General features: G+C 39.8%; 1 protein-coding gene across 1 annotated transcript in view; it reads right to left on the bottom strand.

Moving 5' to 3' along the window:
* The window catches only part of stard13b (StAR related lipid transfer domain containing 13b), a 110,445-nt gene that overhangs the window by 60,299 nt on the left and 24,280 nt on the right, over window positions 1-25,866 (bottom strand). Inside the window, exons 6-9 of the mRNA XM_079609392.1 lie at window positions 22,440-23,497; window positions 17,032-17,199; window positions 16,149-16,286; window positions 4,204-4,234 (exon numbers count right to left, since the gene is read on the bottom strand). Of these exons, the coding sequence (XP_079465518.1) occupies window positions 4,204-4,234; window positions 16,149-16,286; window positions 17,032-17,199; window positions 22,440-23,363 (1,261 nt within the window). The 5' untranslated portion in view covers window positions 23,364-23,497. The remainder of the gene's footprint in view (window positions 1-4,203; window positions 4,235-16,148; window positions 16,287-17,031; window positions 17,200-22,439; window positions 23,498-25,866) is intronic.

Here is a 25,866-nt window from a genome sequence, read left to right as displayed (position 1 = left end):
CTTATTTACTTTCCTTCTTTCTGTATTTCTTTCCTTATTTACCCTGCTTTCTTTTCTTCCTTCCTTCTGTTTTTCATTTTTCCTTCTGTATTTCTGTCGTTTTATCTTTTTTTTATTTCCTTACTTCTTTACACATTTCTTTCCATTATTCTTTTTTTTCTTTCTTTTCTTTCTTCTGTCACTAGATTTATATTTTTGTTTCCTTGTCATTCTTTTTATTTCTTTTGTATTCCTTCCTTCCTTCCTTCCTTCCTTCCTTCCTTCCTTCCTTCCTTCCTTCCTTCTGTATTCATTTCTGTCCTTCCTTCCTTTTGTATTATTTTCCTTTCTTCCTTCCGTATTCCTTCTTTCTGTATGGCTTTCCTTCCATATTCCTTCTTTCTGTATTCCTTCCTTCCTTCTTTTCTCCCTTTCTACTTTCCTTGCTTCACTTCCTTCTGTATTCCTTTCCTTCCGTATTCCTTTTTTCCTTCCTTCTGTATTCCTTCATTCCTTCTGTATTCCTTCCTTCTTTTCTCCCTTTCTTCTTTCCTTCATTCTGTTTTCCTTCCTTCCTCTTCCTCCCTTCCTTTCATTTTTATTTTCTCCCTTCCTTTCCTTCCTTCTGTATTCCTTTCCTTCCGTATTCCTTTTTTCCTTCCTCCTGTATTCCTTTCCATCCTTCTATATTCCTTCCTTCCTTCTGTATTCCCTTCTTTCCTTCTGTATTCCCTTCCTTCCTTCTTTCTGTATTCCTTCTTTCCTTCTATATTCTCTTCCTTCCTTCTGTATTCCTTCATTCCTTCTGTATTTCTTCCTTCTGTATTCCCTTCTTTCCTTCTGTATTCCCTTCCTTCCTTCATTCCTTCCTTCTGTATTCATTTCCTTCCTTCTGTATTCCTTCCTTCCTTCCTTCCTTCTGTATTCCCTTCTTTCCTTCCTTCCTTCTATATTCCTTCATTCCTTCTGTATTCCTTCCTTCCTTCTGTATTCCCTTCCTTCCTTCCTTCCTTCCTTCTATATTCCTTCATTCCTTCTGTATTCCTTCCTTCCTTCTGTATTCCCTTTCTTCCTTCCTTCCTTCCTTCCTTCCTTCCTTCCTTCCTTCCTTCCTTCCTTCCTTCCTTCCTTCTGTATTCCCTTCTTTCCTTCTGTATTCCCTTCCTTCCTTCCTTCTGTATTCCTTCTTTCCTTCTGTATTCTCTTCCTTCCTTCTGTATTCCTTCCTTCCTTCTGTATTCCTTCCTTCTGTATTCCCTTCTTTCCTTCTGTATTCCCTTCCTTCCTTCCTTCCTTCCTTCCTTCCTTCCTTCCTTCCTTCCTTCCTTCCTTCTGTATTCATTTCCTTCCTTCTGTATTCCCTTCCTTCCTTCTATATTCCTTCATTCCTTCTGTATTCCTTCCTTCCTTCTATATTCCTTCATTCCTTCTGTATTCCTTCCTTCCTTCTGTATTCCCTTCTTTCCTTCTGTATTCCCTTCTTTCCTTCTGTATTCCCTTCCTTCCTTCTGTATTCCTTCCTTCCTTCTGTATTCCTTCCTTCCTTCTGTATTCATTTCCTTCCTTCTGTATTCCTTCCTTCCTTCTGTATTCCCTTCTTTCCTTCTGTATTCCCTTTCTTCCTTCCTTCCTTCCTTCCTTCCTCCCTTCCTTCCTTCTGTATTCCCTTCTTTCCTTCTGTATTCCCTTCCTTACTTCCTTCTGTATTCCCTTCTTTCCTTCTGTATTCCCTTCCTTACTTCCTTCTGTATTCCTTCTTTCCTTCTGTATTCTCTTCCTTCCTTCTGTATTCCTTCATTCCTTCTGTATTCCTTCCTTCTGTATTCCCTTCTTTCCTTCTGTATTCCCTTCCTTCCTTCCTTCCTTCCTTCCTTCCTTCCTTCCTTCCTTCCTTCCTTCCTTCCTTCCTTCCTTCCTTCTGTATTCATTTCCTTCCTTCTGTATTCCTTCCTTCCTTCTGTATTCCCTTCCTTCCTTCCTTCTATATTCCTTCATTCCTTCTGTATTCCTTCCTTCCTTCTGTATTCCTTCCTTCCTTCTGTATTCCCTTCTTTCCTTCTGTATTAATTTCCTTCCTTCTGTATTCCTTCCTTCCTTCTGTATTCCCTTCTTTCCTTCTGTATTCCCTTCCTTCCTTCCTTCTGTATTCATTTCCTTCCTTCTGTATTCCTTCCTTCCTTCTGTATTCCCTTCTTTCCTTCTGTATTCCCTTCCTTCCTTCCTTCCTTCCTTCTGTATTCATTTCCTTCCTTCTGTATTCCTTCCTTCTTTTCTCCATTCATTCTTTCATCATACCTTCCTTTCATTTTTCCTTCCTTCCTTCCTTCCTTCCTTCCTTCCTTCCTTCCTTCCTTCCTTCCTTCCTTCCTTCCTTCCTTCCTTCCTTCCTTCCTTCCTTCCTTCCTTCTGTATTCATTTCCTTCCTTCTGTATTCCTTCCTTCCTTCTGTATTCCCTTCCTTCCTTCCTTCTATATTCCTTCATTCCTTCTGTATTCCTTCCTTCCTTCTGTATTCCTTCCTTCCTTCTGTATTCCCTTCTTTCCTTCTGTATTAATTTCCTTCCTTCTGTATTCCTTCCTTCCTTCTGTATTCCCTTCTTTCCTTCTGTATTCCCTTCCTTCCTTCCTTCTGTATTCATTTCCTTCCTTCTGTATTCCTTCCTTCCTTCTGTATTCCCTTCTTTCCTTCTGTATTCCCTTCCTTCCTTCCTTCCTTCCTTCCTTCCTTCTGTATTCATTTCCTTCCTTCTGTATTCCTTCCTTCTTTTCTCCATTCATTCTTTCATCATACCTTCCTTTCATTTTTCCTTCCTTCCTTCCTTCCTTCCTTCCTTCCTTCCTTCCTTCCTTCCTTCCTTCCTTCCTTCCTTCCTTCCTTCCTTCCTTCCTTCCTTCCTTCCTTCCTTCCTTCACGTATTTATTTCCTTCCTTCTGTTTTATCAGAGCCGTTGCACAGTAGGCCACATGCTCACAGCGATACAAGTTCAAGTCCGGCTTGCGTCATGTCCTTGATCAAATTTTCCATATTTCTCCTCAACATTCCAAGCTCTTCTTCCTATCCCGTAAATTCAAAGTCCATAACAACTTTAATATACTATATAATATAGCTTAATTAACTTGTAAATAAAGTTTGCAAGTTCACACAGCATAATAACACGTCCCGAGACTATATTAGAAATGTGAGATTCAGTTTCAGAGATTTCAAACTGTGACATCAGTCAAGATTAAAGGAAAGCCCATCCCAGTCCAGGATAACACAACGAGAATCTTGTTTCATCCTTGAATTAGTCACACTCTGGGCAAATCTGGGGACAAGCTCAGGGCGCAATTCGAGAACAGAGGACTAGAATGATTGAGCGGTCTCACGATTGCATGCTTTAGTCATTTAATTACATTAAGGAGCAATTCAGACAATCTCTCACTAAAAGCCAGATACACCCTGTTTAAGTATTACAAAGCCTCACAATGAGCCGGTCTAATTAGTGAACGTCTCTTTACTGATTAGAGCAAAGATGTAGGACATAGGCCGTGTTTACACAGCTGCAGAATACCGTTGCCCGTCCTGTATTTGAGTCCTTAATACGGTTACATTCACACACAGTTCAGTTCATTCTATAACCAAACTCACACCTGTACATTTTCAGGACTCACAACCGCATTCTCGTAAAACCCACATTGTGTAAACGGAACCGGACAAATAGTTTTCTGTCACGTCATCATACAGTGCAAGAGAGCCACTCTGCGCTGCACAAACATGTGTCTACTGTGTGGTGCGGGTTTTCATGTGTTCAGTAACTATTCAGTAACTTCATATAAAGATGTGAGCTGTGTATCATCTGAAGGTTTTAGATCCAGTGACTGTTTTCCACTGGAGCTGCTCATGTTAGTTTTGTGTTCTACACACGAGCGGCACGACTCAAATGCTAGATATAAAAGCTGCCGGTTAATGAAGATTTGATGGATGAACTTGCAGCTCGATCGAGACTCACATCTGTAAGTGTCAATCCCAAAAACTGACAGTGTGCAAATAGCCACAATATCTTAGTCTAAGAACATTGGAAACAAGTTAAAACTTTCAGAACTTTCAGACCCTTTCACATCGCCAAGGAGCAAACAATATCAAATGCATTAACCCAGTCTGATAAATTCATTACTCTGCCCATTTCATCCAAACACTTCTTATTGCCAGCGCAGTTTGATAAATAAAGGAAAATGTGCTCTCACCCGCACCTCCATGCCTCTTCTTGATGGACATCTGAAAACAAAACATGAAATCTGTTAAAACAAGAATCAAGGTTGAGTTAATATTTTCATAACAGTTTAACAGTAACCATATCACATAAAACTGTCTCATGGAATATCAAAACAAAGGCCCTGAAGTATTGCTCCTCTCCCACTGTGGATAAAATCAACACCTGACCATTGAATTTCCTCCCACGGATCTGCTGAAGGCTACGCTGACCTGGGTCACTATGATTTACAGTGCTCTTGCCCAGCCAAGAGAGAAAGTTCTACCTGTTTAGAAAGATGTCGTGTCCAACATTCCAGCTGTAATCCACGAGGAACCTGTTTTTTAGTTTCACCTTTCTGCTACTACGCTCAGGTAACATGTTCCATGTGAAAGGGACTTCACGGTATTCAAAATGCAACTTTTCCGCCTGAGATCCAGCAACTCACTATTTAATTTAGCAAATATATTATGAGACAATACATGCTAATCAAATGTTTGGGGGTGTGGCCGATAAAATTATCTAAATATATGATATGATAATAAAATTACAATTAATATTAATTAAATATAAATTAGTGCTGTCAAATCGATTAATCGCACAACTTAAAAGTTTGTAAATATATATGTATGTATGTATGTATATATATATATATATATATATATATATATATATATATATATTTTTTTTTTTACAAACTTTTAAGTTGTGTGATTAATCGATTTGACAGCACTAAAATAAATATGAATAATATATTTTATAATTAAGTGTCATGCTGAATGTTTTTGTTAATATCTCTTAATATAAATTAAATATTTATTATTATTTTACATAAATAATATAACTAACATTTAACTTACATTGAGCGAAATTAAAGACATTAACAAAAGCAATTTAGCATTACACTAACAATATCACACTGAAGTTATAATTTCAACAACATGTATTAAAACTATTCAATAATTATTTTTCAATTATTTATACAGCACATATTGTAACAAAGCAGCTCTGTGATAGCAGGAAAATTGCAATGCGGCTGTTGTTCAGCTGAAGTCACTATATTGCATATAGTTGTATTTAAATGTATATATCTATATATATATCTAGAGGTGTCCACAAAATGAAAACCCTGTGACTCGATAGGTACTGTCAAATTTTTCAAGACTGACTCAAAATCTCTCACCAACTTTTTTCCCTCCTTGTCTTAGTAAAAAGACTCGGATGAATAGATACAATCTAGTAGCAGAGGCATTTCTACTAAATACAACAATGATGTAAAAAAAAAAGAAGATGTTTTGCAGGGTCTCCAAAGGTTGGGGACGTTTTGTGAAAGAAAGCAGATATGTTGTCTGGCATCACAGCAACCAACAAAAAAACTGTAATTTTAATGTAATTCAATTATTCAATACATTAAGAAGCTGTTTGAAGTGTCTGTTGATCATTGCTCAAGTATTCCCCTCAGCTGTAAATGTACACTGGGGCCCTCTGCCTCTGTTTAATGAGATCTGGGTCTGAAAAACACAGCGGAAAGAGGGAAAATGATGGATGATGTCATGGTTGCTTATAGGCTGTGAGATTTTGCAATGAGGGGTTGAATTTTCACCACACATCTCAAAGAGTTATGGCATTCAAACTCAAGCACAACCGAGGGTGTTACCCTCATAAAACAGCTTAAACAGTGCGTGAAAAACTGTAAAGCAAGACCATTTCAAGGTATGTATATTACATGTTATTTCTGACAAGACTGCTGGGCTGCTTACTGGAATGTCGCCTTTCATAACAAGTTTGCTGAGGATTACTATGAATTCTTGGAAGAAAGAGTGTGTACTGGAGTAAAGTCTTGCTGTGTTTCAAAGTAGTAATTGTCACTGGCACAAATGATGGTTACATGACATGTAATTAAGATGAATGAATGATGACTAGCTTTAGGAAGAGCCTGCCTTACAAAAAAAAAGATCTGGATGTAAAAGGTACAACGCTGAAATATCCACACATCCATCAATCAACCTGACAGCAAAATGCACAAGAAATTCAAGGCCAAGACCTTTACATAACAAGAAAACAAACAATGTTAACACAATCTAATACAAGAAAACAGATCACAACGCGAACAAAAAGAACAATGAAGGAAGAAGAAGGAAGTTGTTTTGACACGTGGTCTATATATTAATGAGTGCCTTCCTGGGATATACTATGTCATTTTCTTGGAACTGTAGAGTGTGAATGATGAAGGCTGTCAGGATTACAAGTATAATCATTTCTCAGTCAGAAATAATGGATAGATAGACAGAATGTAAAATAATAATGCCTGAGGGGAAACTCAGGAAAAGTAACTGTGCAAGTTACACTGCATTGGCTCGGAATGATACACAGGATCCTAAACGCAGCAAAAAGAAAATAGACGCCATCATTTCCAGAGGCTAGGGTACCGATACATAAAGTTTGCACAAACATCATTTGGGCTGAATCTGAATTATGAGCTGTTGGGAGATTTTGGATCACACTGAATAACAACCCCTGAAGTTCAGTTCGGGTGATATGTCTGGGATTCCCCTACAGTTCATTTTTAGTGGTTTTATTTGGCATGCATGACTAACGTCTATCATAATATTCATCGCACTGGAGATTCAAAAATACATGTTTGATATTACACACATGTTCCACGTGGAGCCGAGGCTGACCGGCCAAAACCGACTCATTTAAAGTCAACATGCAATGGCGCAACCCTTTTCACTACCGAAGTATTTCTGAGGGAAACTGCATATTAAATAAGAAATGAGACTTTGTCTGAGAGATTGTCTCCATCTAAAATGGACAAATTCAAGAAAAGCGGTCAGTATATGATAGTTAATATAGTGACGTCAACCAAAAGATGAAACCATGGAATGGCATTTTGGAAAAGATGAAAACTTGCACAGATGAATCATTTACAATAAGACCAAGAATCTGTATTAAGAAAGTAAATAGGATCAATTTTACCATTCTAAAATGCTTTGCAACGTGCACACAACATCCCTATTTATAAGTCATAAAACAAGTGGCACGTGGGGAAAAAAAAGAGGCTAAGAACAATATAGGGGTTTATGACAGAGAATATAAGACAAAGAGAAAGTAAAAAAATAGAAGGATAAGACAAAAAGTACGTGCTGTAAAGTACAAAAAAAGCCCTGACGGCATCCGCTTCAAAGTGACCCCAGAGGGCTCGGGCGGGCCAGATGTGGTCCCGCGAGTGAAGCCTCATCCATCTTACATTCCATGAAACCCCCTGCAGCAGGACAACGTTTCTATATTTAGTTCTTCTCTTAAGCCTCGCTCAACCCGCTGGAATATGTTCTATCTAGTTCCTGCGTTATCCACCACAGTTCAGCTTTTTTTTTCTAATCGGGCCTGTTGTTTTATACGTTTGTTGCTGTTCTGATGGACGGTCTGTTTGGGCTATCAGGCTGTGGACCATCCATCTTGCAGGCTGAGGTGGGCGGCTGAGTTGGTGGTATTTTTTTGAAGTTGACATCTAGAGAATGTCAAAGAAATGCAGCTAGCATGACGCGGGGTCTTGGTTCTGTTATGACAGAAAACTGCCTTGGTGAAATGCACAGTTAAGCATCGAGAGAAAAGAAGGAATATGTCACGGGTGATGTTGCGGACAAGACTTATCTAATGTTGCGTATGTGTTTAATTTGGAGTCTGCGCATGCGGTAAATGTGTACGCGCACAGTATATCTTTTGCACAAGCATGTGCCTGTTTTCTGCAAAGGAAACAAAAGAAGCAGGGTTGAGTTCTCGAGGAAATGAAAGATGACTTAAAAAGGAAGGATAATGTAGGATCAAACCTATTCCTGAATTAGTCCTGCTTTTAAAGGAAACACGGGAGTTGAATATGCACCTCATGTTGCTGCTTCTAAAGTGCTGTATATGTTAAAACCCGCTTTGAGAGCTGTTCTGCTTTTAGGCTCTTTGCCAGAATGCCTCTCAAGGCTAGCGGTGGTGAAAGGTCTATGCATCATTGCAAAGATGTGTACGTGGGTAAATGTATGTGCATTTCATGCACAGGTTCCACACGTATAAGTCCAGCCAACAGGAAGTGCAACTAAAATCACAACTACAATATCTGGTCCCAAAAGAATCTTATCTTTCTCTATTTCTCTCTCTCTCTCCATACATATATATTGTATTACATATCACAACTAAACAATTGGAGTTGTATAACCTCAATCTAGCCAGATGAACCTTCAGAGGATTCACAGGTCATTGGATGGTGTTTACATAAAGCATTCTCTTTTCTGTCACAGGAAATGTGAACTAGCACACTGACGGCATACATGCTGCTATATTCACAAACCCTGATGAGCAAATGTTTTGGGAATCTTTGAGAAGGATGTTATGATTGTTTTCAATGAGAGTTGTGAGGTCACATGCCTAAAGATATGTTGATAGAGTCGGTTTAAAATGGATCCCACAATGCTCTAAGAAATGGCTCACCCTCATGTAGTTCCAAGCTAGGATATTCTGCTAAACTTCAACAGAACACAATTTTAATTTTGAGGTGAAATATACCTTGAAGTCAGACATGGAAAAGTTCTCACAGTGAAAAAAATGTTGACTCCCAGCTCATGCAGATTCACAAGGAATTAAAAGAGTCCAACAAAAGTCTGAGGAAAAGAAAAAGAGCAAAAGCTCACAGCATTGACCTCACAACCTAGCCGTATTTTGACACTTTGCAGGGTCGCTCCTCAGCCAACGTCCCAAACTGAGACTTAACCTCTGCTGGAGCAGAACAAATCCTGGCCTCCTGAGTTGCACTTGGCCCCGTAATCTATCTTCATCCTATTGAGCCGCTTAGCTCCCCTCTCCTGCCCCAACCAAGGACCCCGCAGGGAGTTAGAGAGCCGACGTGGACCCTCCACACAGTTGGATGGAGAAGACTCAGCTTCCCATCGCTCACCACCACCTCCAAGCTTTTACAACAATAGATTGAGGGTGAGGAATAGGTTAGAGGCATGCAGAGAAGCATTTTGCCAAAGCATTTGTGAGTTCACACAAATGTTTATCAATTCTGAGCAAGCCACCAACACATAATTAAGCAAATTAAAGGGATGAAAACAATTTGGGACCCCACTGACTTTCATTGTATGGACAAACAAACTAAAATATCTCAGAAGCAATAAAGTCACTAGAGTTTGGAACGACATGAAGGTGAGTAATGATGACAGTTTTCATTTTGGGGTGAACTCTCATTTTAAAAATTATGAAAAAAGTCTGTCAGCAAACTTCTTTTGTTCCATTTTTTTGGATAAAAGCGTCTGCTAAATGCATAACTGTGAATGTAATGTAAAATATGGCTGAGCCTCCACAGTGTGTTCTTTACAGTATGGAAGTTACATTAAAACAGGGGCTTACAACATCTTAAATAAACGCTGGTTCCAAGTTAACAAGCATTCTGAGACGTATGTTTTCTTTAAAAGATTTTATGATGGCGTCGACTGTATGGTGTGGTGTAGTAGTGACGTGTTTGACTGAAACAACCTCTTTCACAGTGGTTGATGTTATTGCACTAATAAATAGATGGGCTACATTGGCCCGGATCCTTGTGAGTCATATTCATGACGTACAGCTTCCTCGTAACACTGACTATATCAACATAAACATTCTCTCAGTGTTGATTCATGAACAGTTTCAAAGTGGCTGATATGTCTTTCACCGGACAGGCTAGCTTTTCCCCTTCCAATAACTGGTGTAAAAAAAAAATGCAAAAGCTGCCAACCAAACTTTAGCCAGAAATAATACAAGTCTGTGTTGATGTACGTCACAGTGATCATGAGAGTAGAGACAAGATGGATGGAGAAATGGGCTGTTTGCGTTTCAGAACTGAATTTGAATTGAATTTAAATTTAAATTTAATGAAGTAGAATTAAAACTGAAGATTGTTTGACAGGTACAGAAAAAAAGCTTTCATAAAATCTTGAATAATATTGTCACATTGTTAATGTGTTTTCTGTTGTTTCCATGGACTTTTAGGTTGTTTTTCTCATTCAGTGTTTTTCTTCATCTATGTCGTCATTTTCATTAGTTCATTTTCATCACCTGTCTAGTTAATCAGTTAATCACCCTTCATTGTCATCACCTGTTGTACCCTCGTCATCCTCTGTGTATTTAAGTTCCTGTCTTTCTCCTTTCAGTTGTCGGTCAATGTTTGTGTTTGTATATGTTATTGTGTATGGAGAGTGTTACCCTTGCCTGTACCAGTTTTGTTTAAGTTTTATTATAGTAAAAGTTTGAATTGGAACTTTGGGCCTCTGCCTGTCTTCATCCGCACCATACCCGTGACAGATTGACCGACCCAAAAACGCTATGGAGGCATTTCTGTTCAATCAGAATGGGAGTTCATTGGAGGAGTTTGTGGAAGTTTACCTGCATCTTCATCAGGATGTTTACTGGGAGGAGGAGTTTCTGAAGCAACGGTTCTGGAGAGGACTTGATGATCCACTAGCCCAGATATTGCTGCTCAGGGACTTAGATCGTCCTTTTATTGAGTTTATGGACAGAGCTCTTTGGGTTTGTGGTTCCTCCCTCACGGTAACACCAACCGATCCAGAGGCACCGCTGGTCCCGTCCAGCCCAGAGCTTCCTGCACCGCTGGTCCCGTCCAGCCCAGAGCTTCCTGCACCACTGGTCCCGTCCAGCCCAGAGCTTCCTGCACCGCTGGTCCCGTCCAGCCCAGAGCTTCCTGCACCGCTGGTCCCGTCCAGCCCAGAGCTTCCTGCACCGCTGGTCCCGTCCAGCCCAGAGCTTCCTGCACCGCTGGTCCCGTCCAGCCCAGAGCTTCCTGCACCGCTGGTCCCGTCCAGCCCAGAGCTTCCTGCACCGCTGGTCCCGTCCAGCCCAGAGCTTCCTGCACCGCTGGTCCCGTCCAGCCCAGAGCTTCCTGCACCGCTGGTCCCGTCCAGCCCAGAGCCTTCGCCGCTGGTCCCGTCCAGCCCAGAGCCTTCGCCGCTGGTCCCGTCCAGCCCAGAGCCTTCGCCGCTGGTCCCGTCCAGCCCAGAGCCTTCGCCGCTGGTCCCGTCCAGCCCAGAGCCTTCGCCGCTGGTCCCGGTCAGCTCAGAGCCCTCTTCGCCGCTGGTCCAGTCCAGTGCTGACCTCCCCAAGAAAATTTTGGGGGGGGGCAATAAGTCCTCTGAGGGGATCGTGGAGGCCCTTCCGACACGGTTCCCATGGCCACCCGAAGGGTCCTCACCGCCATGGCCGCCCGAAGGGTCCTCACCGCCATGGCCGCCCGAAGGGTCCTCACCGCCATGGCCGCCCGAAGGGTCCTCATCGCCATGGCCGCCCGAAGGGTCCTCACCGCCATGGCCGCCCGAAGGGTCCTCACCGCCATGGCCGCCCGAAGGGTCCTCACCGCCATGGCCGCCCGAAGGGTCCTCACCGCCATGGCCGCCCGAAGGGTCCTCACCGCCATGGCCGCCCGAAGGGTCCTCACCGCCATGGCCGCCCGAAGGGTCCTCACCGCCATGGCCGCCCGAAGGGTCCTCACCGCCATGGCCGCCCGAAGGGTCCTCACCGCCATGGCCGCCCGAAGGGTCCTCACCGCCATGGCCGCCCGAAGGGTCCTCACCGCCATGGCCGCCCGAAGGGTCCTCACCGCCATGGCCGCCCGAAGGGTCCTCGCCACCGTGGCCGCCCGAGGGGTCGTCTCCGCCGTGGCCACTCGAAGGGTCCTCACCACCATGGACGCCTGAGGGTCCGTCTGCTCCGCCATGGCCACGCCCTCATCCTGCTCCGCCCTGGCCACCTGCACGTCCTGCTCCGCCCTGGAGGCTTCCTGCTCCAGATCGGCCACCTGTTCATCAGCCTCCAGGGCGCCCACCCTCCCACCCCTTTGGATGTTTTACGGCGCGAGGACGCGCCTGGGGGGAGGGGGGGGGTTCTGTCACATTGTTAACCTGTTAACCTTCACCAGAGCGAGGACGCTCTGAAGCGTTTTTTTTTTTAAATAGTTCAAAGTTACTATCAGATTTAATGTTATTACCTTGACAAACTATACATCATTAAAAATATATAAGTCTCACGTTTCAGTATTTGACCACTATTGTATTCTGATAAACTTATAGTGACAGTTATGTCTTAATTTGTGTCAGGATTTATGTAATGAAAAAATGAGTCGATACCTTTAATATGAATTATGAGCGTCAGCTGCTCCATTCAGAAAAAAACTCCGGTGCTGTTGTCTTGAGAACGCGTGACAAAACAACGTTCCTCAGGGCTTTTGGCTCAAAAATGTGCAGATTTTGAGAAATATTGATATATTATCATAGGTTTACATCATATTTCTATAGACAGGAATAATATTTATTGAATTTATATCCAAATGCGTCGATGTATACATAAAGAGCGCTGGATACTCTGATGTACTGTGTTTTCAATCCATACAGCAGGCTGAGGGCGCCATTTGCACAGTTTTTTCCAAATATGAAAGCTCACGAAGAAGAAATAACCTGTGACCTTCCAGGACATAAACACAGCTAACGTTAGCTTTCAGAGATCGCTATAACATGCAGATAAAGATGTTTTGAAGACAATAAACATGATTGCAATGATATTTGATTTACCTGTGTTCTTCGAGCCATGTCAGGTATTTTTATAATAATAGATTATATGTATAATGTAATGCCAATCGGTATAGACTTTACAATAGTGCAGAATAATATCAAATCATATATTTTCTGTCTGATTTTCTTTTCTGAAGCCAAATAAGCTCATAGAAGATTATTTAAAACACTCGACTTGCACTATAAAGTAAGTTTGGAGCACAAACAGGTTTTTAATCTCATAAATTGTCGTGTATTGATGGTGTGCTAAGCTAACATGCTAGCTAGCTCTCTAGTTGCACCTGCCATCTAGCTGTTATTTTTTATGATTTTTTTTCTAAATCGGAATGCTTACTGAAATATTTCTTTATTTAAGAAAGGCATTTGATACAGTTTCAAATGTGAAGTGAAGATTATGAAAGAAATTAGGGGGTGAAACACCGTGATTAGCCAGTCGTTAGCGATTATAATGGAGACAAAGGAAAATAATATTTATGGCCATAAGCCGGCTGGAAAGGTGTAAATGTGTGCAGGAGAGAGTGACACTGAATGGGGCTCGTTTGCACCACAAAACAATAGAGACAATAGACTGAATAGATGCTAATAGATGACAATAAACACAAGTTTGCATTTTAGAGTCAATTCAAAATAAAGTCATTTGAGATGATCTTGAAAAACATTTAACAAAATACAGAGTTTTAGACTTATCACCTTCAAATTTTAAATATAACATGGTCAGACATGTGTCTTTAGCTGGAGTGCATTTCTAGAGTGCTGACGGGCCAACTTCAATTTAATTTTCATGAAGATGTTTCATAAAAATAAATTTCTAATAACTTACACAACTTTGAAGCTATTCATAATTTTTTTTTCATTATGACAATAATTCATTCTACATTTCCAATAAAGTGGCAGGTGTCAGCTTTCAAATGAGACCATACTTGAGCTTTTAGGACAAAGGGTAAATTAATTGAATCTTTTTTAGGTTGGGTATGCTATTTCTGGGGATTTTTCAAAAGTGGCGCTGAAGGCTAACAGGTTAATGTGTTTTCTGTTGTTTCCATGGACTTTTAGGTTGTTTTTCTCATTCAGTGTTTTTCTTCATCTATGTCGTCATTTTCATTAGTTCATTTTCATCACCTGTCTAGTTAATCAGTTAATCACCCTTCATTGTCATCACCTGTTGTACCCTCGTCATCCTCTGTGTATTTAAGTTCCTGTCTTTCTCCTTTCAGTTGTCGGTCAATGTTTGTGTTTGTATATGTTATTGTGTATGGAGAGTGTTACCCTTGCCTGTACCAGTTTTGTTTAAGTTTTATTATAGTAAAAGTTTGAATTGGAACTTTGGGCCTCTGCCTGTCTTCATCCGCACCATACCCGTGACAAATATGATTAGTACATAATCAACTATTATTATTTATAATTGTATTATATATTTTATATAATACCTTTTACCATAATTCATAAGATGGATTTTTTTTGATATATACAAATATATATATATGATATATATTAGAGAATTTAAGAGTTTGAGAATATATATAAAATTCCAACTTATGGTAAAAGGTAGCCAACCCTGATAGTATTGGATATTAAAACTGTAATGTAAAAGGAATGTAGGAATGTAAAACTGTTTCTCTCTTTTTAAACCAGATCAGATGAGACCTTCAACACCGGTCAGCTGTGTGACTGCAGGACACCTTCTTCATTACTTGGTAAAGACAACAAGAGTGGAACGAGAATAACAGGCTTGGTGAGAATCACAAATTGTGTTAATGTTAGAAGACATTTGGTAAAATGCCAAGGGAGCTTTCAAAATGTGGATTTGTTATCTACATGAGGGTGGCCTACATTCATTCCACTGGACTGAAGGCCTCCACATGCCTCTGGAGCTTTTGACCTGCTAATCTTCTCCAAGAACCTCAAGACTTCATTTTGTCAGAGTGCACAAAGCCAAATCATTCTATTACCCCCTCCAATCCAATTACCCTCTTCAACTCTCTCTCTCCAGCGCTCTCACACACTCTAATAAACACGCTCACCTCCCAGATCCCCATGCCAGAGGCCTTTAGCGGGGTTCCCATGCGCGGACCACAGAAAGTACCAGTGCTGTTTCAGCTATGCGGAGATTAAACAAACACATCTGGCCCAGTTCTCCAGCCGGACGGAAAAGGACCGAATTCCCACAGATATTGTGCTCATTTAAACCCACTGTTGCTCATCGGATATTGTTTTGGGAACAATGCAAGGGAGTGCGTGCCTTTGAAATGAAAAATATTCATGATGAGCTTAAAGGAAGAGCTGGCGATTGCTTGTTTTCTCTGTCTTCGCTATAGGCAAGGGTGGCTTGAGACAAAAGTCCACTAAGTCCATCATAAATTGCGGTCGATCTGAAGCTGGACTTAGACAGCTGTAAATCAGCTGCGGTGATCGTCCGTGAAGAGTCTTATTTTCCATCCTTTGCATGTCGGATTTGTTTCCAGAATGATAGAACATTCCTTTCAGTATCTTTCACACGAGCCCCAAACTCGTAAATCGCTCAGTTGTCAGATCTCTCTGTGCTTGCTCTAAACAGCAGGACACGTACAGACCTCTGAAATCTCTGTTTGAGAAATGCCCTGGCCAGTTACAAATGTACAACTGGAAACAAAGCCCTTACCTTAACAACAGATGAGCTGGGTACTTTAAATATCTTATATGTAGCAAACATATTGGTCTTGACCAATCAAAACCGAAAAACACAAGGCACATTGCACTAACTATCAGAAATATCATCATTAAACACGTCTAGGGGTTTACAAATCACCGGTTAAGCTAAGCTACACTGGTTTGGAAACCAAACAAGATGTGATGGCCTTAAATGGCCCACTAAAAGACTTCCTTTGGTGTCGCTCTGAATTCATTAATTAAATTCTCCAGACTAAGGGGGAATCCTGTTTGGATTAGCGAGGGGAAAACCTATTTAATTCAGTTCCACTAATGCTGAAAATCCATTAGAAATGCAATCCAAGGCCATCAAACCTCAACCCCAGAAACTTCTTGGAATGAACATGTGCCCTGGTCACTGACACAGTGTCTTTATTTAAAAGACTGCACAGACCAAAGCTAAGCAACTGATCACATAAAGCCAAAGCTAATAGAAATATAAGAATCCAGAGTTCTAAATCAGTACCATCAATATGACAACCACTAACCACAAACTTTTTAATGGTTTCTTTTAATGGTTTGCTCTGTTCTGCTAAATTAGATGCCAATTAGCTTCAATATTTTGCTACATATAGACATTCAGATATTTTTAGGTGTAACTTTTTTTTGATTGCCTAAAAACTTTTTGAGTTGAGTAAGTTCAAATGCTCACCTCTGTCTTTTTACCATGTGATCTCCCCAGAGAGGAAGTGGCTCCCACAAGTCTCTCTTGGCAGTGCCGTTCCCTCATGTCGGATCTTCTGGCCATGTTGTTCCACTTGAGGGACTGGCTCACCCCCACAGCTCCGCTCTGCAACGACAGCACAACAACTTTTAGCATGGGACGGGACACACTTTGTCTGGAACGGATGATCTCTGGAGATGGATAGAGAATCAGTCAGTATCTGAGACTTACACAGGCAGACACAAACTCAACAGAACATTTTAAAGAGCTCAAAAACTATTGAAAATGGAATAACTTGAGAGAACGTGTCGTTCCAGAACAGCATGCAAAGGGAAATCTTGTATCCTGTTAAAAACCAGGAACGGTTGTTGTGAGAGCTCTGAAACCCACCATGTCATTCTGCTAACCACTCCTAATGGACATAGTGATATAAACAGAACAACAGACCCCAAGCACAAGACATCGTTGTCTTGAGGAACCAAAAGGCACTTTTGTCTTTCTGTGAACCCTTGCTACAGGGTAGTTATGTCGCGAGCTTTTTTTTTTTAACTTCCATTGAAAGTTCCCCATGGCAAGCTCCCAAGACAATGGACCTCTGTGTCAGTGTCACCAGTCTGGTCTACTCTCTGCCAGCATGCAGAACATTCTATGTAACCCATGTCATAGGCAGACACCATGCACTGGCACATCAAGCAATACCAGACAACATACTCTTCTGACTGAATTCTTATCAGTTATCTACACACACAAGTGTGAACCAATCAAATCATCTCAAATAGATATAGAATAGAATAGAATAGAATAGAATAGAATAGAATAGAATAGAATAGAATAGAATAGAAAAGAATAGAATAGAATAAATAAGAGTGACCTGCAGGAATGCTCTGTCATTAGCGGTGTGTCTCCGAGCGGTGTTGGGTGTGTCGGAGGGGGAGGAGCCAGCACTGAGCGCTTCCTCTATATCCAGATTGAGCTGATCTAATCTCTGTATTAGCTGGGTCATAGATTCAGACCATGGAGACAGGACCTGGGGAGACTCCTGCATGCACACAGAAGAGACATAGTGTAGGACATCACAGAAAAATAAGCACTGGAGATTAAATTGATTAGGCAGAGTCATTACATTAGACTCGGTCATTCAGTCAAGGGTCTGTTTTTCCTTGATGTGCAGAGCCAAAAATAACCAACTTCATGAGCCAGCACTGATTTCAGAGGTTTCAAAGTCACACTGAACTATACTGTGGATGAAAACACTGAGCCGTGCCAACAAGTGTTTTCCCAGAGAAAAATGTTAATGCTTAGACTTGATGGAGTTTTCAGTTGTTTTGTTTCAATATCTACTGTCTCATGTGTTTCTCCTAAAATTTATTGGGAGAAATATAACGGAAACAAACAAGACAACTGTTGAAATACGATAAGAGGACAGAACTATAACATTTATTTTAATTCTGACTTGAATTTTGATGAGAAATGTCAATACTGAGATGTATTGAGATTTCAGTTTATTGGTTGGTTGGTTGGTTGGTTGGTTGGTTGGTTGGTTGGTTGGTTGGTTGGTTGGATGGATGGATGGATGGATGGATGGATGGATGGATGGATGGATGGATGGATGGATGGATGGATGGATGGATGGATGGACGGACGGACGGACGGACGGACGGACGGACGGACGGACGGACGGACGGACGGACGGACGGACGGACGGACGGACGGACGAATAGAACAAATGAAATGGACAGATAGACAGACAGACAGAGATAGATAGATACTGATAGATAGATAGATAGATAGATAGATAGATAGATAGATAGATAGATAGATAGATAGATAGATAGATAGATAGATAGATAGATAGATAGATAGATAGATAGATATAGAGGTTGTGTCTGAGACATCAGTCTCCCTTGTGCTGTAAATAGCACTGAGGGCCAAATGTTCCACATTTGAACCAATACTAGCGAGCAACCCAGCTGCCATTGTTGTCCAAACATAGCTGTATGGTATTCCTCTCCTTTCTCTCCAGAGCTACTTTCACTACTCCCCAGTCACCCCTGCCAAAGAGTATAAATAGACTGTCCCATCCAGCTCAGACACAGCAGAGGGTTCCTGGGCTATAAATTACCCTCACCTCACTCACCAAGCCGTAACTCAACAGGGTTGCCCCTTTACCAACAGGAAGTGGAGGGGCCAGAGGAGCAGGAAGAAGGCAAGGATGAACTGTGAGGAACATTTAACAGTAACGTCCCAGCACGGGAGACACAGCAGGCGGAAACGCTCAAGTCTTTCTTGGGATCTGAAGCCCCAAGGCAGAGATTACAGTTCCCTCTCATCCACACACAATGATGCTATTGACGACTGTCATGGCTTGTCTCAGGGAGCAGAAATACATGGTTTGGTTGAAAAGGGGGGCAGCATACAAGGCACATAAAATCGCAAGGAATGTGGCCATGGTAAGACCCTTAACAAATTAGACTCAAGATGATGACATTCCTTCAGAGGCCGGACAAAGAGACACAACAGAATCAGCCTTAGGACAGTTTTAAATAATACACTACAGTTCAAAAATGTGGGGTCAGTACGATTTTTTAATGTTTTTGAAAGAAGTCTCTTGTGCTTTCCAAAAGCTGCATTTATTAGTTACTTTTTTAGGGAGTAACGTGATATTGTAACTTTTAAAAGCAACACTGCTAGTGAGAAGGCTGTCTTGTTTCCCTCTTAAGACATTAGCGCCGCTCTGTCTTGCCCTTCTGCAGTGGACAGTGAAATATTAAATTGTATTAAATTTTATTAAAATTCATATTAGTATAATAAATGCTTCAAGGTATTGTACATTGTTAGTTTGTGATAAGTAATACATTAATGTCAACTAATAACAAATACTGTAAAGTGTCACCAATGTCCCCTTTTTTACTATAAAAAAATAATATTGATTGCCACAAAAAACTGTGTATGTCTAGTGGCAGACCCTGGAATGTGTTCCTTGCACAGAATTCGTGGTATTCAACAACCCGGCATCAGTTACAACACCCCTTTCCGTCCTGTCAGTCGTGAGAAAATACACTTGTCATGGCAACTAGGCCGGTATGAGTCAGTCCCACCAGATCAGCTCATCATTGTTATCTTCCACGGTGGACAGAATGGCCGAGGACCATAACTGCACCGCCGCAAATTGGCCACATTGTAAATCTCAGCACTGGCCCATTGACATGGAAATGAGGAGTCAAGTGCCCGGCTTTGGCATTGCTCTGGGCTTCCTGCCATGGCCATGCCACCCACTGAGCGTGCCAGCCAGCTCCACCGAGAGAATGTAGCAATATGTCATCCTTAAAGGCCACCAGCCATAATCCGTTTGCTGAACTGCTTCAAATCCAGGTCAGATAAGTCTCTACAGAGGAAGAAAATCCTCCTGCTTTTTTGTTACAGGAGCTGTTCACTGTAACTCATTGTCATTTAACTCGGTGTAATTTAACTCGGTGTCTTTCCTCACAAGGATATATGCACAGACGGCTAGAGATGCTGCAGTTTTCCACGATTACCGGTACATTCCATAACCACATGTAAAATCTACATAAACAGGTATAAATAACTCTTCCAGTGCTATTGGCCACATAATATGTGTAAAGGTTTGTGTAGAGCGCCTCCAAATGGTGAAGAGGCAAAATGCATCTTAACCTCAAGAGTTGTGCTCTTGAGGTTAAGATAATGTTAATATATAGCAATATTAAAATAAAAATTTGTTACATTTCCTTGACTGTTTCTGTCCATATCCACTGACAACTCATTCTGGTATTTCTTGAGAAGGTGCAAATGAAGCAAGGTCGGCGCACAGGTGAGGGGTACCGCATTCTTTCACACGTTCATCTTGAATCGTGCATGAACAAAGAATGAGTAACAGGAGGGGAGAGTTGAGCATGTGCAGCACAGAGGGACACACCTGCTTTAGAAAAATCATTTAACCTCTGACAATTCTGCTAACTACTGTAATTACGCCATGGACACTGAGCAGTTACTGTAAGCCATCACAACCCTAGATGTAATTAGCCTTGACATTTGGCCTCTTGGTTTGACTTTTTTTTTTTCCTGTACTAAAAATAAATATTTTAAAATAAGTATAATACTTTATATATATATATATATATATATATATATATATATATATATATATATATATATATATATATATATATATATATATATATATATATATATAGTTGTTTTAAATTAGAATATTTTTTAAAAAAAATTTGTTATTTAAAAATTTATTCAATTAAAAATGTAATTAATTAAATAATTTGAAATTGAAAGTTTTACTGGCTCTTTGTTGTGTTTGCTAATATGTTATGTGAATACAAAAATGTATATGTAAATGTAATTTAATAATCTAATATTTAATTATTTATATAAGATATAATCATTTAAATTACATTTATTCATAAAACTAGTTTTCACGTTTACTTCTAAAGTAATACTTTTTAGTATATAAAGAAGATAACCGTTTCTTCTTTCCCTGTATAGCAATTCTTTTCAGAATAACACTAAACAGATTTATAAACAGCCTTTCAAGAACTGCTGCACAAAATGCACTACCACAATTTAAACTGAAAGTCATCTTGAATGTAACAATATCTATACGTAGCTGCAAAACTTAAAATTCACGCAGATTACAAAAATTGAAAACACTGAATCATAAAAAAGGCAGATGTCACAATAAAATGATTATCTATATTAATATATATATATATAAATGTAAATAAATTTATGTAAAGAAATGACTTAACAACGAACAATAGCAAAAGATGTCAAACTGAATCTATACTGAACAACATTGACTAAGTTTATGTAGCGATAAGAACAGAATGAGGGTGTGATCGGCTCAACTTTACACTTTGTCCTGGTTATCTCTGGTATGAATGGAATGGGACATTTTTACAGAAGCTCTTAACCAAGCATGGTAGGGAATATGCTATTGTGTTTTCATGTATGTCCATGTGACACCTCTTTAAAGAACAATAAACTTGGGATGGGGAGGTCAGGCAGGAGTTTAGGAGAAAGATGCAAATCATCCATGACTGGCTCCAACTAAATGGATCTGTAAGTAATGGAAGGCTAAGTTCACTGCTAAATAGACATTTGCTCTGACAGGCGACAGGAAGGACATCAGACTTGGCATTCCATGAAAAAGAGGCTATGACAAATGCTCAGGAAAGCTTGGCCTTTATGGCATGAACGGTCTATCAGCATGACAATATGTGGTAGTTGAGCTGGTGGTTCATTCACAGTTCTAGTACACTGCAGGCCTCACACAGGGAATGTTTTAGCTAATACAAACAACCAGCCATTCCATATATATTCAAGCATTATATGTATATAATGTATATATATATATATACTTTGTATAGAAAAAAGTGGTAAAAGATTCAAGATTTTCCTAAAGAATATAGCAGTGCTTTCTCAATTTATTACGAGATTTATCATCGCAATTTGGTATGCAAATACTGTGATGATGTCATCTCTTTCAGTTAAAATTTTAAAAAGAAAAGTTACAAATAATTGAATTCTGCACAAACTAGCAACGTCTATGAGAGATTTTAAAACTGTATCTTAAAATTCTTAACTTAAAAATAAATAAAATAAAAAAGTTCACAAGACCCAAAAATAGCTAACCAAAGTTTACACACTTTTTGACCAATGAATTTCCAGTACTTTTCCATGATTTATCCTGGAAAATTAGTTTTCAAATCATTTTGATTCCGAACAATTCCAAGTCTTTCTGTGAACCTGTTTAACTGACTTAATGGAAACAATTGACTTTGAAAGAACAATTTGCTCACGTCAAGTGAGACATCATCTATGGCTTGTGAACAAGCAAGACCAAAATCTAGCCACTAAAATATTTTAGATCAAATCCAAATGAGAAAAATCTATGTGTACTACAGAAATATCTATTACTTTTTCATGACTTTTTTTATTAACTGCCATGACTTTTACAGACCATGACCAATAGAAACCTGGATAGCACCTAAAGCTGAAATGATTTTGAATGTACTCATAAAACATTTAGCTTAAATTAATCCCAGAACCTTATAATTGAATGAAATAGTTTGAGAACAAACCTGAACGAAAACATTTGAGGAATATTAATACAGTGCTCAACTGAAAGCAATGTAAAATCTTTCCAGACATTGAAAACCAAACTAGATATCCTGTTTAAAGACATTGCTAAGTTTGAACAAATCTCAAAAAGGCCTATAAAACATGGAACTATCACTGCATCCTCACCTTAGTGCTGCTGCTCTCCTCCTCAGCCTCATAACTGCTGGTGCTGGTCGGTGGGAGGTTGGTGCTGGAGCTTTCTTCTCCACTCGCTTGTCCACAGGTTCCTTTCACCTTTTGCTTCTCCAATCCACCCCTATTTCGTCTGGAGCCGGGGAGAAACTCTTTGCACTCTGGGAACACCTCATCGTCACGGCCTTCATCTTCAGAAGAGGTCTCACAAGCATCTGAACTCTCAATGGCTTGGGCGTTCTGGATCAAACCCAAAAAGCTGTCATAATCTGCAAAGGTAATGGAGCTGGGCTTGTGTTTGATGATTCGGGGTAGATCGGTCCCCTTAGAGACTGGCAAAGGAGCAGAGTGTGGGTGTTCAAGGTGGGGCGGTCCCAATGGAGAGGATGCAAAATAGTGAGCGGGATCTGAAATGGATCTTACAGTCAAACAAGAGAAAGGACTTGTAGACGAGATGTTTGAGGGATCTACATCAAGGTCGTTGGTCACTGAACTATCTGAGGAAGTCAAAAAACAGCTGACCCCTGCTTCACTGTATAGTTGTAGGTCAGATTCATGAAAAAAGCCATTCATATCATGTTTTGGGCTTGATATTGGAGCAGAATTGGTTTTATGTTTGATGCATTTCTTTGTCTTTTCTTTTGTGAGAAGATTCGAGATTCGAAGACAAGGTCCATCCTTGCTCATTAGCACTGGTACAATTTGATTGATCTTCTCTAATGAACTTTTGTTCTTCAGCTCAAGTGGTGTTTGGTCATCTATAACAGATAATAGTGAATCTGTGGTATCTTTTAATGTCAGGTTTCCATCCACGGTCAAGTCTGCCATTGAAAGCTCTACTGAGAAAGTCATTTTGGGGGCCTCTTGCAACGCTGATGACCGCTGTCCTTCTAAAGTCATCATAGGGCGACTGTCCATGTTTCAAGCTACAGTTTACAGCTAGCCATAAGGAATATCCAAAGGTGCCTTTGTATAATGCCAGAAACTGCCATGCTCCACCATTTGGACTGAACTGGTTCCTCTTAACAAATTAGCACTTTATGCAAATCATCCTGAAAAGAAAGAACATAAGTTGTAATGAGTTTGCTTTGAATGTCTGCATTTTTTTTTCAAACTACTGTAGGTACATTTACTTAACTCTGATTATTTAATTTAGCAGACTTAAAAAGTTTCCTTTCCAAAAGCAATCATGTTTCAATAACTTTTCTGATGGAGTAGTTCTCAGTCCTGTTGGTATATTTAAAAACAAAACAAAGGTTGCATCTCCTTGCCTGGTCAAGCTGGTTTGACAGTCTGTTTTGCAGGTTTTAAGAGGGGGTTTAGGCATTTTTTAGCTGGTCAGTCTGGCTGAGACCAGTTAGACCATCATAAAATAGAAATGCATCTTAGTCAAGTCGCGTTTTCTTCTCAGCATGGGAAATTTAGGAAAATACATTGCAGCATTGCACCTTATAATAGGACATTATAGAAAAGCAGAAGTATTAGTCTAACAAAGACAAAAAATTGCATTTTGTCTGAATTACTTTTTTCATATTCTCTGTGGTAATCGTCAGTACGCCATATGTACAGTTTAACCCTGAATATTGCTTTAAATGAGAAAAGGATACATTGGAGCATTGCTTATGGGATTTTATGGAAACGCACATGTATTTCACAGATAATTATTCTAACCTTTATAGAAGAAGCTGGAAATATGCAGTACAATGAGGAGAAATGGGAATAAAACGGGTAGAAATATTAACAAGGAAACCCAGAGAGGCAGAAAAAAAAAGAAAAACGAATCCCAAAGAGTCTCTCTGGGAATAGCAGAGAATCTCACAGACGCAGAAAAGGGATAACGGAATCCCAGAGAGGCAAAGAGGGAATAACAGGGAATCTTGCACAAGTAGAGGAGGGAATAACAGGGGATCTGAGGGGTTGAACATCTGGCTCAGGCTGTGAGCGTTCAAGTCTGGATCTGTTAAAGGCACGACGATGGTGACATCAGTGCTATGAGGAATCTGGCTCTTCGCTCTCCAGAGGCTGATTTATAATGTACCCGTCCATTCATCAGACGACCTAAATGTCCCAGACCAGGCTGTGGTTAGCAACCCTGCTAACCCCCTCATTACCCTCCAACCACACTGCACAAAAACACACATTAAACCGCAGGAAATGTGTCTGATTGGTGGAGAAAGAAAGAACATTCCTTTCAGACACCTTAGCTTAAATGAACTGTGAAAGACCAAGATTATTCTTGGCAGGAGGTTCCTATCAATTGACTGATAGCATGAAATAATGCCACTCAGTTGTGCTATATTAAGATGTGATTGGTTTGTTTTTGTCAGATTTATCAATTTATTATGAGAATTGAATCTGACAGGCCAGGGCTACATTGCCCAAAAGCATGATAAGCCTAAGTAGATTGGTAAGTCCTTTGGTGCAATTGGTTTACGATCAACTTAAGGTGATGATACACAGGGCAACTTTTTGAGCAATGTTGCTGGGCAATGTTGCCGTCAACGGGCAACCAGATGAGACACAGGGACCATGACCGATCTAAATTATCCAGATAGAAATGTATTGCCCATTTTCAATGGGAAAGTGCCCAAGTAACATTGTTCAAAAAGTTGCCCTGTGTATAATCACCTTTAGGCTCACAATGCTTTTGGGAAACGCAGCCGTGATCATTCCAGAAGTGAACACTAGGGTGTGGAAAGAAATGGAAATAACATGGACATTAATTAATTAATTAATTTTGTATATAAAAATTAAATGTTAGGTTTAAATTCATACGAATTTATAAAGGAAAGTGTATATTTTAGATGCTGTTACTAATCACCACCACTTTTAAGTTTAAAAATTTTTAGTCATCTTTTTAGCCCTCAAGTAGTACAATAGTAAAATGTACAAATATCCCCTGTAGTCTCGCATCCACCCATGTATAAAATAAAGTGTATAATTTTGAAAAGAGACATACTTTTTAAACTTTTAACCAAAAACCAGCAACATTTTACTAGATAGAAAAAGCACCTACCGGTAACTACTCAAATATTTAAATAAGAGCCATTCATTCCTAACTGAGGGTTGCCCAAAAACAAAGATCGTATGTTCGTGCCTATTTAAATCTCAAAACAACTTTGCATAAATAAATGCATTTAAACCAACAATTAATTTAACTGTTAACCAACAAATAAATGTATCTAGTTATTGCTGTCAAAAAAAATATATATATATAACAAATGTAAAAAACAAAATGAAACTAAAATCTAATAAAATGGTCACAAAAATGATTTTCATCTTTCAAATATGAAAGATATTATATATGTGGTTGATATCCATGCCCAAAACATAGATTAAAATGATTTTTGTGTTAATTTAGTTGACAAGTATTTATTATATATATTATATATATACTGTAATGTAATACTTGAGTATAATA

This window comes from Phoxinus phoxinus (assembly GCF_949152265.1).
Source record: "Phoxinus phoxinus genome assembly, chromosome: 4".
In the NCBI taxonomy this organism is placed as follows: Eukaryota; Metazoa; Chordata; class Actinopteri; order Cypriniformes; family Leuciscidae; genus Phoxinus; species Phoxinus phoxinus.
Note: the sequence above shows the minus strand (reverse complement) of the source record. Positions and strands in the feature narration are given on the sequence as shown.